General features: G+C 37.4%; 2 protein-coding genes across 5 annotated transcripts; both read right to left on the minus strand.

Annotated features, from left to right (window-relative positions):
* Positions 1-295: 295 nt before the first annotated feature.
* Positions 296-6678, minus strand: LOC107597103 (membrane progestin receptor alpha-B). 2 transcript variants are annotated; one of them, XR_001610433.1, is made up of 3 exons: positions 6513-6678; positions 3926-5106; positions 296-308 (listed from the first exon to the last, which is right to left on the minus strand). XR_001610433.1 is itself a non-coding variant. In XM_016288011.1 (2 exons), exon 2 carries the CDS (start codon positions 5068-5070, stop codon positions 4006-4008), a length of 1065 nt encoding a protein of 354 aa, XP_016143497.1. In that variant the 5' UTR covers positions 5071-5106; positions 6513-6678; the 3' UTR covers positions 2664-4005. The 2 variants fall into 2 exon arrangements, 1 of the variants encoding a protein (XP_016143497.1); XM_016288011.1 differs by lacking the exon at positions 296-308 and having other exon boundaries at positions 2664-5106.
* A 984-nt stretch (positions 6679-7662) lies between these two features.
* Positions 7663-13114, minus strand: LOC107597104 (stathmin-like). Of its 3 annotated transcripts, none has more exons than XM_016288013.1 (6): positions 13041-13114; positions 11339-11384; positions 11031-11203; positions 10902-10955; positions 8890-9027; positions 7663-8787 (listed from the first exon to the last, which is right to left on the minus strand). In XM_016288013.1, exons 2-6 carry the CDS (start codon positions 11352-11354, stop codon positions 8722-8724), a joined length of 447 nt encoding a protein of 148 aa, XP_016143499.1. In that variant the 5' UTR covers positions 11355-11384; positions 13041-13114; the 3' UTR covers positions 7663-8721. The 3 variants fall into 3 exon arrangements, with proteins under 3 accessions (XP_016143499.1, XP_016143498.1, XP_016143500.1); XM_016288012.1 differs by having other exon boundaries at positions 8890-9021; positions 10896-10955; XM_016288014.1 differs by lacking the exons at positions 10902-10955; positions 11031-11203; positions 11339-11384; positions 13041-13114 and adding exons at positions 9157-9329; positions 9465-9560 and having other exon boundaries at positions 8890-9081.
* Between the last annotated feature and the right edge of the window lie 2821 nt (positions 13115-15935).

The following is a 15935-nucleotide window of genomic DNA, read 5'->3' on the forward strand; positions in this document are numbered from 1 at the left end:
GCTGTGACAGTTGCTGTAGCTGTGTATTGAATAGATTACAATAGCTTTATTGTTCACAATAACGGATTATTACTCACTTGTTATTGTGTGCATATATCAAACTGATGTTTTGTTACTCCCATGTATAGAGAACTCTATACATTAACACAACGACATGAAGTGGAAGGTGGGACTTACAGTTGTTTATTCACTTAAATACCATAGTACATCAACACAGCCATTTCCACACACAACAATATAGTTAGGTTATCGCCGGTCTTTATTGTTCCTGTTCTGCACCGCAACAGAACATGTGTGGTAGTTCAGCTCTGTGCAAAAGAAAAAAGAAAAAAAGAATTCAAGTACTGAAAGAAAATCAAGAGGTTCTAAAGTAACTTTCTGAGCAGTTCTTCCTCTTTACATAAGTGGAATGCAAAAAGAAACAATCGTTCAAACAAACTCTAAACATGGTCATGTTTCAAACAGAAAAGTCTTTTGAGATTCTGTAAGTATCTTCAAGGTGAGTATAGTACAGAGTTTAAGAAAGAGACACTTCGCAGTTTAGCAGAAATCATTTAGAGAGTTCCTTAAAATTCCACTTGAGCATTATGGGAACTGAGGCTTTAGGTCAAATCCCGGTGATGCCATGACCTCATCTATTGTCTTTCTCAGTCACATCAGCTCTTGGAGGCTCCCCTGTTCACTCTACTATGTGATTTCGAATCGTATGTTCATTTCTTAAACAGTGGTACAGCAGTAAATACAACATATTCTGTTAACAGTTTACATTTAATATCTACAGTATGTAATTAATATTATAAAATAATTTCCTAATTGTATCATTATGCCCTTTCATTAAATAAAGCACCCACCATGTGATCATTTTCTGAGATATGTGCCTTGTAAATCATCATTATGAGCCAACTGACAACATGTCAGTCACTTCATAAGTTCCAGTCTTTGATGGTATCATCAATCTGTGACATCATTGTTGTCTGCTGGTGCTGTTACACTAAAGGGCCATTCACAAAGAACACATTTTTACATACCACTGTGCTGCTTTTCCATTGTTTTTCTTTGTAAATATGCACTACATCTTACGTATTTTGCAGCATCTCACACATGACACAGCATTCTAAATATACAGCGCTCAAGTTAAAAAACACCACTCTAGACCTTACTTTTTTTTCATTCCACTGCTCTGCGTCTTGTTTTTTCAAATGCAAAAATACTCTTGGTACATTACTGTGCTATATAAACATGCGCTAGATGTTGCAATTTTGTCTCGTGCATGAGCGTCATGTTTTTAAAAGGTTGTGTCATGATCTCATGATCTGTCAAAGTCTCTACACCTTGCTCTTTTTTTTAAGTGTTCTGTATTCCACTGTATTGCTTTTCATTGGTTTTCTTTTATAAACGTGATAGATGCGTGTCTTTGACCGTTCTGCTTGCATCTCGCATCTTCTGCAACATCGTACATGAACTGGCTTTCTAAAAATGCAGTGCTTAAGCTAAAAGAAGATTCTCTTCCTTGAGTCTTCTGTACACTCTAAAAAATGCTGGGTTAAATATATACCGCTAGGTCAAAACAGCCCAATTGCTGGGTTTGTCTCTATTTTACCCAGCACTGGGTTGAATTTAACCCAGCATTTTTTAGAGTGTAGCGTTTCGGTCAACACAGCATTTTAAAAATGCAGTGCTAAAATAAGTTATGCTTTTTTTTTTAAATCATCTCTAGACCTTGCATTTTTTTTCATTCAATTACCTCACATCTAGCATTTTTAAATGCAAAAAAATGCATTCTGTGTGAATGGCCCCTTTTTCTTCTCCGCATGTTCCTGGTTGCAAAAATAAATGCTGGTCACTGTTTATCATGACTTTGCGTATTTGCTACTTCTCAAACGGCTCATACCGCAGCAACAATTTCTTTTTCTGGGACTGGATCATAAACCAGCTTTTACGCTACATCACACAGAACCTTTCCTGGTTAATGCAGCAACAGCCTAGTGACACAATATTCATCTCAAGGGAATATGAATCACTTCAATGGGAAAATAAATCATCCTTCCAACTTCTGTCTGACGGATCTGTGTTGGTTTATGAACAAGGGCTAAGACAAGGGGAGCTGCACAATTCATGATACAACAGCTAGATGCATTTCATAGTTATTAAAAGGCCAGACGTCCTTTCTCTTCAGTAGCCATCTCACACAGGTATACATAAACATTCAAAAATGCACACACACTCATGACAAGCACCTGTATGCATACTCACACAAGGACGCACGCATGCATGTAGTCAGGCACATTAGAATATATATTTAACACAGATTAGTTTTGATGCTCAGACTGTTCTTGTAAATAAAGTGCTGAACTTCAAATAGAAAAATCCACATATGCACAGAACACACAAAGGCATTCATATCAGGGCATAAGTATAGGTAAAGGCCATAGTTATAGCCCTTGTGTACAAAAGGAACATTTTCATGACAAACGGAGACATCATAGCTGTAATGGACATAATTCATTGTTTCTCAAAAGCCTCTTTGGCTGGGATAGTTCACCCAAAAATGAATATTCTGCCATTATTTAGCCTATAAAAAAAAAATATATATATATATATAGTTTTGATTAAAATTAAATGAAAGAATCAAAATTATTTTTGAACCCCAGTGACTTTCATAGTATGGGCAACAGTTGAAGCATTCTTCAAAATATCATTGAGATTTGGAAGAACATGAAAGTAACAAAATGATGGGTTTTCATTTTTGAATGAACTGACCCTTTAAAATTTTCCAAACTAAGAGTGTTGATGGCATTGAGCGACTTTCTAATAAATTTGAAGAATAAAGATCAGCAGAACACGCAGAGTTTTCATTTTTGTGTTAAATTATTAATCAGCCAGGGCTGCATCTGAATTCCTTCGATCTGACTATACTGCAATCCAATGACATCACATCCTGCCTACTGTCCTTTTCACAACATCCGGTATTTCAGCCCTCTTCACAGGCTACACTTTAAAAGGGAAGTGTGCACTGGCAGAGCAAAACCAATAGATTGCAATTCGCAGGTAATTATAAACTAACCTCAACGTGGCACTGGACGGGTCGGACACTCTGTACGGCAAGTCAGAAGTCAATTTGACACTAATTTGCATTGGTTTACTGAGGTAATAGTAGCCAAAACAGAAAATTGGTGTCTAAAAAGCATTGCAAAGGGGGAAATTTGATCTGATTAATTAAGATATATTTATATTAATCAGTCATCTCTCAGGAAGGTACTCCTTATGAAGTTTGCAATATTTCAGTCATGATTTAAAAGACCTGTGATTTTAACCTTTGAGTTCATCTGAGCTCCACATTTTGCTAATTGCGCTGGTCTAATGGCATCGAAACTTTATTTACTGACATTTTACTTACTGTGTGCATTCCTGTAATTCAAACCGTAGCACATGGTGCTAGCAACACCAAGGTCATGGGTTCAATTCCCAGGGAACACGGGGAAAAAGTGTATTTAGTGTACTACATATATTGACTGCAATATATGTCTGGAAAATGAATAAATACCATGTGAGTAACAATGCTAGGAGCACCACATGGCACCAAAATTAAGTTGGATTTAGAGGCACAATGCAAGTATGAACATTTCCAGTGATCCAGTCTACCTAAACTATCCTGTATGCAAACTAACCTGTCAGCAAAAATGCTGACATCCCTTTACAGATCTCACGTTAACCAAGTTTGATAGGTTACAATGGCACTCGTCAAAAAAATCAGCACCTTTCAGCGGGCAATCCATTGTTTTAGAGCCATTCTTCATATGTAATGCGGTTTTAAAGCATGTCACCAGTTTGGTAAACAGAAAGTGGTTGGTTCAAAATGCATTGGCAGGCCACATAAAACCATTAACGACAAATATAACATACACTGAAAAATAACAAGAAGGACCTTAATTGTTAGTTGCTTCAGTTGTTGTAGACCAGTGCAATCCTTCCTACATGTGCAAGCAAGTGTCCCTGCCATGATATCTACTCCTGCTTCTCTTCTAGATACGCCTTCACCTGTTTGCGCACATAGAATGCAGTGAGTGCGCTGCAACACGCTGTGAAGATAAAAAGAGCCACTGCATCGTGAGCCAAGTCTCCATGGAGACTTTCGTAGAAAGATCTCCTCTCGCTGTAATCCAGACGCACTGCTTCAATCTGCACTAGAGTGCAGAGCACAAGGAACACGTGGAAGATCTGATGGCCCTGGCCAATGAAGTCACAACATCCCGGGAACCAGCGCTCAGGATGGGGGTATGAGAAGAAGTAGGCGCTGATCAAAAAGAAGAGGACCTGGTAGCAGTGGTACACCACCGCCTGGTCGGCACAGCCTTGTTCGGAGCTGTAGCATTTATAGATCCGATGGAACACTGGGCTGATGTCTAAACAGTAGGCCAGGCCCGAGGGAACCACTTGGAATAGCTTGTGAACGAATTTGGGCAAGTTTGGGCTGGCGTACTTCCCGTAGCAGCAGCCCGTACAGGACAGCCAGGCCAGGAAGGCCGCGGCTGGCAAGAAAAAGCTTCGCACTTGAGCGTGCCATTCTTCTGCGATGACGTAATAGAAGTGGGCCAGGGCGCTGCCATACTGGTATATGGCTACACCAACGTAGTCCAAAAAATAAAAGGTGTAGTGGGAGAGCTCAGACTTGGCCGAGAGCAAGTGGGCAAGCGCGCTGCAGCCCAGGTAGGTGAACGCGGCTAGGAGCAGGATGAATAGCGGCTGGGCGTGTGGGTCCCGCAGGAAGTCCACAGTTTCAGACAGCTCCTGAAACTTGACTAAAATAATGAGGGAGGCCAGCAGGTGTGTCCATACATTTACAGACTCATTATGCCTCTGGAACAGAGTGAGGAAGTAGTAGCGCCAGTTCTGGTCAGGCGGCCTGTAGCCCGTGACTATGTGCGACTCACGGAAAACCCACGGCACATCGCTCACCATCACAGTACAAGGCAGTTTAGGGAAGGCTGACTCCAGGAAACGGGGGATCTGGCGAAGCTGCTGTGCGTTGATGAACAGCCTCCCAATCTGCTCCATCACAACCGTCGCCATGGTGAGGACTAATTAAGCGGCAGTCTACTGTGAGATCTGTTTGGGAAAAGTATTCAACAGTTATATATTACCTTTGCATTTGTAAGTATGTTCACATGGGGAAAAAATTTTGTTTTTATATATATATATACTTTCACTACTTTAAGATGTCTACTAAAAGAGTGAATGCCTGCATTACCTGTGAAATCTTCTTTTTTTTCTGAAAGTCATAAACATTTACACTACATCTCATAATTATGTGTTGTATAACATTATGTGGTACAAGTGACGATGATGAAATAGTTTTGAATATTTTTAGGGGAACATTAAAGAAAGAATAAAACTTAAAGAGATACATTTTTAAATGAATATTGAAATGTTTTTCAAATATTTTAGGTCATCATTTTAAACATCAAATAATTAACTTTTTTATAGTTTAAGGTTTGAAGTATGCGCTGAGACGAGGTTGAAACTATTTTTTAAAAATACACATTTAAAGAACTATAATGAAAGCATATTAAAAAAGTTTTCAACATATTTTAATGTAAACTTCAACGTTGAAACCTGTTATAAAAATCAACCCTTGGGACATGAAAGTGCTAGAAGTTGCAGAATCCTTATACTTTTAAACGTCTGCGCTTTTAAACGTTTTTAAGGGTGCATTTTAAAATCGTGGCCTAGTTTTTATTGGCTTATTTCCATTCTTTATGAATGCATGCAAACGACGTCACAAACTAAGCGATGTATGCAAATCGATACTTGTTCAAATAGAAGCACCCTGAAAACCTTATTTTGTGGGGAAAAAACATGTCATGCATGCAAAATTCTTGCAAAGACTAAAAACTGGTTTATCCTGAAATTAAGGTAACGTGATGTAAAACGGGGCAATGAATAGACATCACCGCTTACGTAACATCAGCTCTCTGCGTAAAGCTCCTCGAGCACATTCATTCATAGCGACGAATCTGATGAAACTAAAATCATCGATTAAAATGTCTGGGGAAATAATCATGCATTTTAAAGCAAATCTCTTTAAAACGAAGACATTTGGGGGGGGGGGCTGGGGGCTGTGGACAATTTTAATGATGGCATCTCAAAAGACAGACCCTTCCCACACCCTCAAACTGTTTCTCTCGTAAAATCCCGAGAAAGAAACGTGAGACGCCGGAAGCGCAACAATGAACTGTCTTGAGGAAATTCAACGTTACAGATGCAAACAGCAACTCAAAACGTTTTCTTCCTCGTCTCCTGTACTGTACACGTTTGAACAAATGTCGATCATCTGTATCTTGAGTTATACTGATCTTTCATTTTCCCCGTTTGCACACCGTGCGCGCTACATAAAGGCTATGTCTGTTTTTGAAAACATTTATCTAAAAGCATATACAGTGCATATGGGCATTTCATTTTTTTAGCTTTCATCTTGCCTTAAATCTACGATCGGTAAAAATTAACTGGTTTACCTTTTGGGAGGATAATCTCCTCAGTCAGTGAACTGTATTTAACCGCGCCTTCATATGCGTCTTGAGCAAACGTAATTAAACCAAGAAAATTTAATTATAGAAAAAAATATTACGTAAAAAAAATTGTTGAGCAGGAGAGGCTCCTGTCAGCTCCCTGCAGTACCGCTGTCAGATGGCCGCAATCTAAAGATGCCTGATGGGCAGGTAAATTGTCCAATCAGAAAAGCCGAAGACCATTGTCCCCGCCTCCGTCCAGAGTAACTCGCCAATTGGAAACATCCTTTAAGGTGGCAACACCCTCTAAAATGTATGGGCTGTGAAATGTGAAACTACCCTCTTTTTATTAATACCGCCATGTCCTGTTTAATAAAAAACGAGGTGAGAGCCAATGTGGTATAAAACAGATAAAAGATATATATAATGGCCACATGCGCCCATATATGTGTGCAGTAGCTAATTTACCCTATATTCACAGTTAACAGCACAGCACAGATTTGGGCAAAAGCCACATGTAGACATGTTTAGACACTTTTTATTTTCAGTGTCAGTCGTTTGAATTAGTAACACAGAAAACATTTGCAATTAATTGAATATATAGACAATTTAAATGTACTCATTGTCTAATATGTGCACATTGTGAGTGTACTTTTGTTCATTTCTTATGCTAAGCTACAGCACTCTGCTGACAATGTGTCCTTGTCAAACTCGATGTTAACAGTGGAAACAAAGGTCCACTTTGTGAATTTAGACACAGGAAGGCAAATATTTCTTCATCAGATAATTAATAATAAATTCCCATGCACTTTGCAGACTTGTACAAAAATAAAGTTGTCAACAAGAAAATATTTCTAGAATTCCTCTTGTACTTGTCCTTTCAGTGGTAAATTTAATTGTTTTTCATTGATTGATAGGCTTCTCCATCAATAATACTCTGAGTGATTAAATTATTCAGACTGGGTCATAATGTGTGGGTGCTTTGAAGGTCATTTTGACATTTGAACTTTTTGCCCCTTCCTACAACACAGACAAGCACATGATTTAATTTTTATTTTATTCAATTAAAAAAAATGTTTATTCACACAACATATCACTGGACATGATCCATTTTTGGATGCATGTAATTGCTTCTACTAAGGGAGTTCAGAATTTGGAAATAAGGTATCATTTATTTTTTAGAAAAGATTGATGCACTTTTCTGAACGCATGTAGACAACAAGCCATTCATCACTGCAAAGCTGTTTACAACTGCCATAAATTTCCATGCATCTAACTCGGTTTTGGCAACAAAGGATAAATCAATAATAGTTGTCATTATGTCAACATTAGGATTTTTTTTGCTGAAATCTTTTTTAGACAATTTTTCGAGAAAGCCTCGTCTAATACCTGTTCGACAAATTCAAAACCACTAGATGCCAGTATAGTTCAAATACATTCTCAAGCAACAGATTTAATTATTTTTTTTAATACTCAAACCTTTGCAAGTACTTATTGGAATGCATTTTTTTTATTAGTGCATATTGAGTATGAATTACTATAAAAGTATGATCTAGTAAAGGAAAGACATGTGGATAATGAAATGTTTCGTTTTCACACTAGGAATCTCATGCAGATTATAAAGAGTACATCAAAAAGTGTCCAAAAAGATCGAATTATTGTTCTGGCAAAACGTATTTTCCATATAGAATACAGAAACTGCCATTTATCTTCATAGTGTACACATTTTAAGAAGTTCTTTTACTCCACATTACAATCTGGCTGACTGACAGATCAACAAAAAGGCAGTGGCAAAACTGGTACAATAACAAACAACTGTGCAACTTTATTAAGCTCATAGGATGGCAGAACTGACATACAAGGGAACAGGTGGACTTGCACAATGCAGTATATCAAGTACTGTATATATTAAACCTATGCATAACACAGGCATGCTTCCCTATCAGTAAAACACTGCTCATTTTAAACGCTATAGAGGTGCAACTGGACAAATCTACAGGTTAGTGGGGATGATGAAAGACAGAACTGAATACACATAAACTGATGAAATGTTGTGCACCAGCTTTTCCCCAAAACCCCTTAATAAAAAAGTGGCAAGTACATGGATCCAAACACGGAAAACTGGCCATTTAATGGAACAAAAAAAATAAATCTTTGGATACATTAAAAAACCCAATACTATACCCTAAATGAAAAGGACAATGAGAGAGGAAACTTAGTCTTCACCCTCTGCCCCATCTTTTGTTTCTTTGTTCTTTCGTACCTCTTCGAGCTTCTTGTCCTAAAATAAAGAAAAATACATCCATTAACATAATGGAAATTCAATAGAACTGAAACTTTACAAAGTAACATATAATGCATATGCATTCATCAATTTACAAACCTTCTCTTTGAATTTCTCATTCATAGCTGCCATGCGTGCTGTGCGGTTTTCTTTGTTGGCTTCCATTTTCTGGTTAAGTTTCTCCTCTGCCATCTTGCTGAAGTTGTCGTTCTCCTCCATTGCTTTCTGAAGGACTTCCTTCTCATGCTCTCGTTTCTCAGCTAAGTGCTTCAGGACCTCTGCCTCATGGTTCTAATATGAGAAGGCAAACAAATGAGGAACAGAATGCACAGTCACTATGCAACGGCTTCTTAAACGACCACTTACCTTGCGTCTTTCCTCTGCCGCATCCAGTTTTTTCTGGATCTCATCCAGAGATACCTCCTTCTTCTTGGGGGTGGAAAGTGGGAATTCTCCCTTGGCATCTGGAGCCGAAGGACTCAGGATGACTTCAAAAGCCTGTCCTGAGGCACGCTTGTCCAGTTCCTTAACCTGAATGTCTGGGAATGATACGCCATTGTATTTAATAATCCTTGCTTGGTTTCCTTTGCAGAATGATTGAATTTAAATTACGTTACAGTGAAGCATATTGATTTCGATATTGGAGTTTAGCTGCTATTATTTTCACATCTAACCTCCAGAGGACGCCATTGCACTTCCAACCTCAACGGTTTCACACACCTGCCAAATGAATGCATATAATAATATCAGAAAAAGGCTAACGTTTTGCTATTAACGTTGATGCAAATCATGCTTACACAATCTTTTCTCTTAACCATATGTCCCTCCCCACATATTGAAAACCAGTCTCAGCAATGAAACAGCTTTTCTGTCATTGAAAAAAAAAATCTTCAAGGTAGCTATTTATGAAAAATCCTTGAGTGGAGTTTGTCCCTACTGTGGTATATACAAGAAATAATACATACACCTAATAAATTAATATATAAACAATAACTAAAATACACTACTTAAAGGAATGATGTCGCCACACTGGACATGCATAATAAGTGAATGATATTATGGGAAGGAAACAAGCTGTAAAAAATGCAAAAAATGACTGCCTATTAAATAGAAATATATCCTTTTTTATGCTGGATGCCAAGAAGAGGACGAGTTGCTGGCTGCACAACAAGCACCGGATCCATCTATTCAGACGTGCTGTCATCATCATCTAATTAAACGATAACAGTTTCATTAAAATATATAATGCAGGGTATACACTCGGGGAAATGTAGAGACAAACAAATCAGCATCATGCATAATGTAATGAGATCCCACTGGCCACTGAGAGATTAAAACAAAGGGGATATTGTGTAAGAAATGAACAAAGACAGGCTAATCCGTTGAAGTGCTTCGTCAAATATTAAGTATTAGACAAACTTGTCATCTTAAAAATGACCTGACAACATATCATCTCTTGATGGCTGAAAATAAACATCCAGCCCCAGTGTCTATCCGATGGGATGCAGGAACTGGAGACAATAGATGGCCGAGATACACCCTGAAGCCCCACTATAACAGCCTTCAAAAATCCATAATGCCACACACTATACTATATTACATATCAATAAGATCCTAATAATGTTCAAGAAACATGCAAATATGGAATGCAACATTTAGAAATAGTGGTATTGGCGTATCCAACGTTTTCAGCAAACCAGATCACACCCTAATCTCCCATTTCACACCAGACACAACGGCACTGCCCATTGTACAGAATAATCTCAGTGTTGACATGCAAAATAATTTTGCCTAATTCCATATTTTTATTAATCGATGTTATTGATGCAATAGAAGGTAAATAATATTATTTGCCAGCACGGTTGGTGAATGCACAAATAACAAAGACAAAAGACGTCGAGACCCATTAGATCACCGGTCACTGTACTGTGGGCTATATAATGGGATTGTTGTTAAGGTTTTAGGTAACGTTAACGTTAAAACGGAAAACTGTTGAAGTCTGTGGCTGACAATAGAATTGATTTTTTTCACTAGCAAAACGGCTAAATCAACAAGCAAATCTCAACTAAACGAGAGCCAGATGGCTAAGGTTGAGCTCGCTGAAGGACTTCCTTCTCATGCTCTCGTTTCTCAGCTAAGTGCTTCAGGACCTCTGCCTCATGGTTCTAATATGAGAAGGCAAACAAATGAGGAACAGAATGCACAGTCACTATGCAACGGCTTCTTAAACGACCACTTACCTTGCGTCTTTCCTCTGCCGCATCCAGTTTTTTCTGGATCTCATCCAGAGATACCTCCTTCTTCTTGGGGGTGGAAAGTGGGAATTCTCCCTTGGCATCTGGAGCCGAAGGACTCAGGATGACTTCAAAAGCCTGTCCTGAGGCACGCTTGTCCAGTTCCTTAACCTGAATGTCTGGGAATGATACGCCATTGTATTTAATAATCCTTGCTTGGTTTCCTTTGCAGAATGATTGAATTTAAATTACGTTACAGTGAAGCATATTGATTTCGATATTGGAGTTTAGCTGCTATTATTTTCACATCTAACCTCCAGAGGACGCCATTGCACTTCCAACCTCAACGGTTTCACACACCTGCCAAATGAATGCATATAATAATATCAGAAAAAGGCTAACGTTTTGCTATTAACGTTGATGCAAATCATGCTTACACAATCTTTTCTCTTAACCATATGTCCCTCCCCACATATTGAAAACCAGTCTCAGCAATGAAACAGCTTTTCTGTCATTGAAAAAAAAAATCTTCAAGGTAGCTATTTATGAAAAATCCTTGAGTGGAGTTTGTCCCTACTGTGGTATATACAAGAAATAATACATACACCTAATAAATTAATATATAAACAATAACTAAAATACACTACTTAAAGGAATGATGTCGCCACACTAGACATGCATAAGTGAATGATATTATGGGAAGGAAACAAGCTGTAAAAAATGCAAAAAATGACTGCCTATTAAATAGAAATATATCCTTTTTTATGCTGGATGCCAAGAAGAGGACGAGTTGCTGGCTGCACAACAAGCACCGGATCCATCTATTCAGACGTGCTGTCATCATCATCTAATTAAACGATAACAGTTTCATTAAAATATATAATGCAGGGTATACACTCGGGGAAATGTAGAGACAAACAAATCAGCATCATGCATAATGTAATGAGATCCCACTGGCCACTGAGAGATTAAAACAAAGGGGATATTGTGTAAGAAATGAACAAAGACAGGCTAATCCGTTGAAGTGCTTCGTCAAATATTAAGTATTAGACAAACTTGTCATCTTAAAAATGACCTGACAACATATCATCTCTTGATGGCTGAAAATAAACATCCAGCCCCAGTGTCTATCCGATGGGATGCAGGAACTGGAGACAATAGATGGCCGAGATACACCCTGAAGCCCCACTATAACAGCCTTCAAAAATCCATAATGCCACACACTATACTATATTACATATCAATAAGATCCTAATAATGTTCAAGAAACATGCAAATATGGAATGCAACATTTAGAAATAGTGGTATTGGCGTATCCAACGTTTTCAGCAAACCAGATCACACCCTAATCTCCCATTTCACACCAGACACAACGGCACTGCCCATTGTACAGAATAATCTCAGTGTTGACATGCAAAATAATTTTGCCTAATTCCATATTTTTATTAATCGATGTTATTGATGCAATAGAAGGTAAATAATATTATTTGCCAGCACGGTTGGTGAATGCACAAATAACAAAGACAAAAGACGTCGAGACCCATTAGATCACCGGTCACTGTACTGTGGGCTATATAATGGGATTGTTGTTAAGGTTTTAGGTAACGTTAACGTTAAAACGGAAAACTGTTGAAGTCTGTGGCTGACAATAGAATTGATTTTTTTCACTAGCAAAACGGCTAAATCAACAAGCAAATCTCAACTAAACGAGAGCCAGATGGCTAAGGTTGAGCTCGACCGTTTGAACAATTCCCTCCCGATTAATCGACGAGCAGTTAGATTGCTGCGCGTGCTAATTCATGGACTTATTTAGTTATGGTAACTCTATTCCTGATTCCCTTGTCTATTATCTGCATCCCATCACCAAAAAGGGAGGTAAATAAGGGTGTAACTGAAAATTAAAATCGTAAATCTTTGAATTTTTATACTTTAGATACCTCCTCCTCCTGTCACGTCAGAAACGGTTGAGATGTATTGCCAAAATATGTATTTTTGACAACAACAAAAAACACCCACCTTTAGATGCAGTGGAAATCAGAGCTGGGTTTAACCGCGCGCAGATTCCTCTCAGTGCCTCAGCATCAACCGTTCGCGCAAAAGAGGACCAAATAGTGCTACGTCACATTTGGATGTGACCAATAATCATCGAATAGAGAATTCTGGGATATGTAGTACGCTATAATTTCAATGGAAATTATGTGATTTATTTTTAAATTATTTGCATAATATATATGACTGCATTCACATTAAAAGTGGACAATGCTTATTTCTCAAAATAAATTATCATAAATTATAAATGGACAATTAAAAAACTATTAATTTCTTTCGACTAGCCTATTATTTCAGACGCCATTTTTATTCTCTTTTTTTATTGAATATAACCATTTTTATTATTTCCACTAACCACTGAACCACACTTACAGAATTGTTCGATATCATAGCAAAAGATACAATAAAACTGACCAGATATACAGTAAGCTAGTGTACAGTACTATTAATTTCTTTCGACTAGCCTATTATTTCAGACGCCATTTTTATTCTATTTTTTTATTGAACATAACCATTTTTATTATTTCCACTAACCACTGAACCACACTTACAGAATTGTTCGATATCATAGCAAAAGATACAATAAAACTGACCAGATATACAGTAAGCTAGTGTACAGTATACTAGTATACTAATGTAGAATACAATGACATCTTAATTTGGAGGAGTAAAATATGACAACTTGTGATGACAACTTAAGATGAGGCTGTAATGGAACAAGCGAGTCCTGACGTCACCCCGTTGTTAGTCATCTCACAACAAGTAGACTACAGTACAGCCCAATAAATTCTTAGAACAAAGCAGCGACATGTCTGTGACCTGCTTTAAAAACTGTTTTTGGAGCAAAGCAATATGGCAATTAATTCTTCCAATGCCTCAATGAATCCTCTGTCAGTGCATGAACTTTAGCTAAATGGCAGAGCTCAGAGTCTCAGCAATGTGTTTCAAGCTGACTGGTTTTTACTGCTGGTGTTTGTTTCTGTTCCATTGAATGGTCTTGGTCTCTGAAAAGCAAATGTGGGAATCAGTTGTTTTGACTATTTTAAATACATTCATGCATTCATGTTACACTGTATTAATTAATTTAGCAGATGCTCTTATCCTAATTGACTTTCAAATGAGGAAAACACAACAATTACTGGCATGCATTTGCATTACATGAGATTATTTGATATTTTTTGCTCCTCAGTTAAATATCTCTCTAATATTTTCCTTGTATAGGCCTCATCTCTGTCCAAAAGTGCTTGTATCATGCTCTCCCAGTCTCCTCCTGCCCCACCCATGATCTCATTCATCCTGTTTGGGGGGGACATTTTGTAAACTGCCCAGGGGAAGGGGGAGCAGATGGTGCTTAGATGCCTCGCCCTGCCTAGGGTCTCTGCGTCTTACACTAAGACATAAAGGGAGCTGAGAAACCTCCTGCCAAGGGCATTTTTTTAGCTGTTATCACTGGGGGCAGAGGGTATTATAAAAGCTATTTTAAACAACATTTAAGTGAGTATAAATAAGTTAATTAGCAGGCTTTCCGTAACTATAAGCGTACTTGATACTCATGTGTTGCACATGTTGCTGATTTTGGGGGGTTTGTGTGAGTCTGACCCTCCTATTGTTTTCTATGTATTATTTTTTGCAAGCAAGTTCGAATAGAATAGAATAGATCATTTATTTTATTTATTTATAATTGTATTAATTAATTCAGTCATTTATATTTGCATATAAGTAAGCTATACTGTGTGTGTGTGTGTGTGTGTGTGTGTGTGCGTGTGTGTAAATCTTATATATAATACATATTGCATATACATTTAATGATTTATTTTTGCAAATATTTACATACATACATGGTGCCAGAAAGATATATCTTATAAAAATATGCCAATACATTCAAGCATTGATTTTCCTGTGTTATGTGTCACCCTTATTAGTGGGCTAGACCCACTTATAACAGGCTGACACTAGATCTGTTTTAAAGCCAATTTATCCACAGCCAGATGTGCACTTTGACTGTAAGCTGGAAGACTTTATGCCAAAATATTTTCTGATAAATGCACAGGAACATCTATTGTCTAGATTGTGGATCATACTGCCTGCAGGCAGACAGACAGACAGATACTGTGCATTTCCTTTCCCACCGCTGACAGTGACCCACTTTACAGAACCACTGTGTGCGACAGAGAGACTGAATCCACACTAGCCTGAATGGGTACTGCATAAAACACCTCTACTTGAATGCTGGTATGCTTCTAATATGCAGTGTTTGCTTTTTTGAGACACAGAATTTTTTTTTCCAGGCCCTATAGACTGAAGTTATCTAATTTTTTTTTTGGATGCATGGATGATGTCATAAAACGTAATGCCATAGTGTTATGTAAAGTTCCTTCTCTTTGGACAGAGTGGGGGCTGTTATGCTCACATGAGAGCGAAGCCCTTCCCTTATTCTTACCACAATAACATACTGGTTGCACATGCTTTTACACACAAACACATCCCCTCCCAATGTCTCTCTTCTCTGTCTCCCATAAGACAAAGGAAACCATTCTCTAATTTTAAAATGTAATCAAAATAAAACAACAAATAGAAAAGACACCTGTCTTGCAGACATTATATGCTAATTGAGTGTAGACCTTTTATTTTTATTTTAAAAATACTTTATTTTATATCATATAGAATCAAATTGTCTGATTTGTTTATCAATTCTATATATAAATTCAGTATTTTTATTAATGTATTTCAGTATTTTATATAGAAAAAAGTATTTATTATTTATAAAAGTATACTTTTATAAAATTATTTATAAAAGTATAGTATTTTTAGCAAAACAAAATGTTTGATTTGATCATAATTACTATATATACTGTGTATATA

Source organism: Sinocyclocheilus grahami, unplaced genomic scaffold (genome assembly GCF_001515645.1).
Source record: "Sinocyclocheilus grahami isolate Dianchi unplaced genomic scaffold, SAMN03320097.WGS_v1.1 scaffold228.1, whole genome shotgun sequence".
In the NCBI taxonomy this organism is placed as follows: domain Eukaryota; kingdom Metazoa; phylum Chordata; class Actinopteri; order Cypriniformes; family Cyprinidae; genus Sinocyclocheilus; species Sinocyclocheilus grahami.

Excerpts from the sequence above, each read along its gene's own strand:
- LOC107597103 (XM_016288011.1), bottom strand. The coding sequence starts at position 5,070 with ATGGCGACGGTTGTGATGGAGCAGATTGGGAGGCTGTTCATCAACGCA.
- LOC107597104 (XM_016288013.1), bottom strand. Across the intron at positions 10,956-11,030 it reads CGGCAGAGGAAAGACGCAAG|AACCATGAGGCAGAGGTCCT; the intron begins GTAAGTGGTCGT and ends TTCTCATATTAG. Across the intron at positions 9,028-10,901 it reads AGAAACGAGAGCATGAGAAG|GAAGTCCTTCAGAAAGCAAT; the intron begins GAAGTCCTTCAG and ends GAGCATGAGAAG.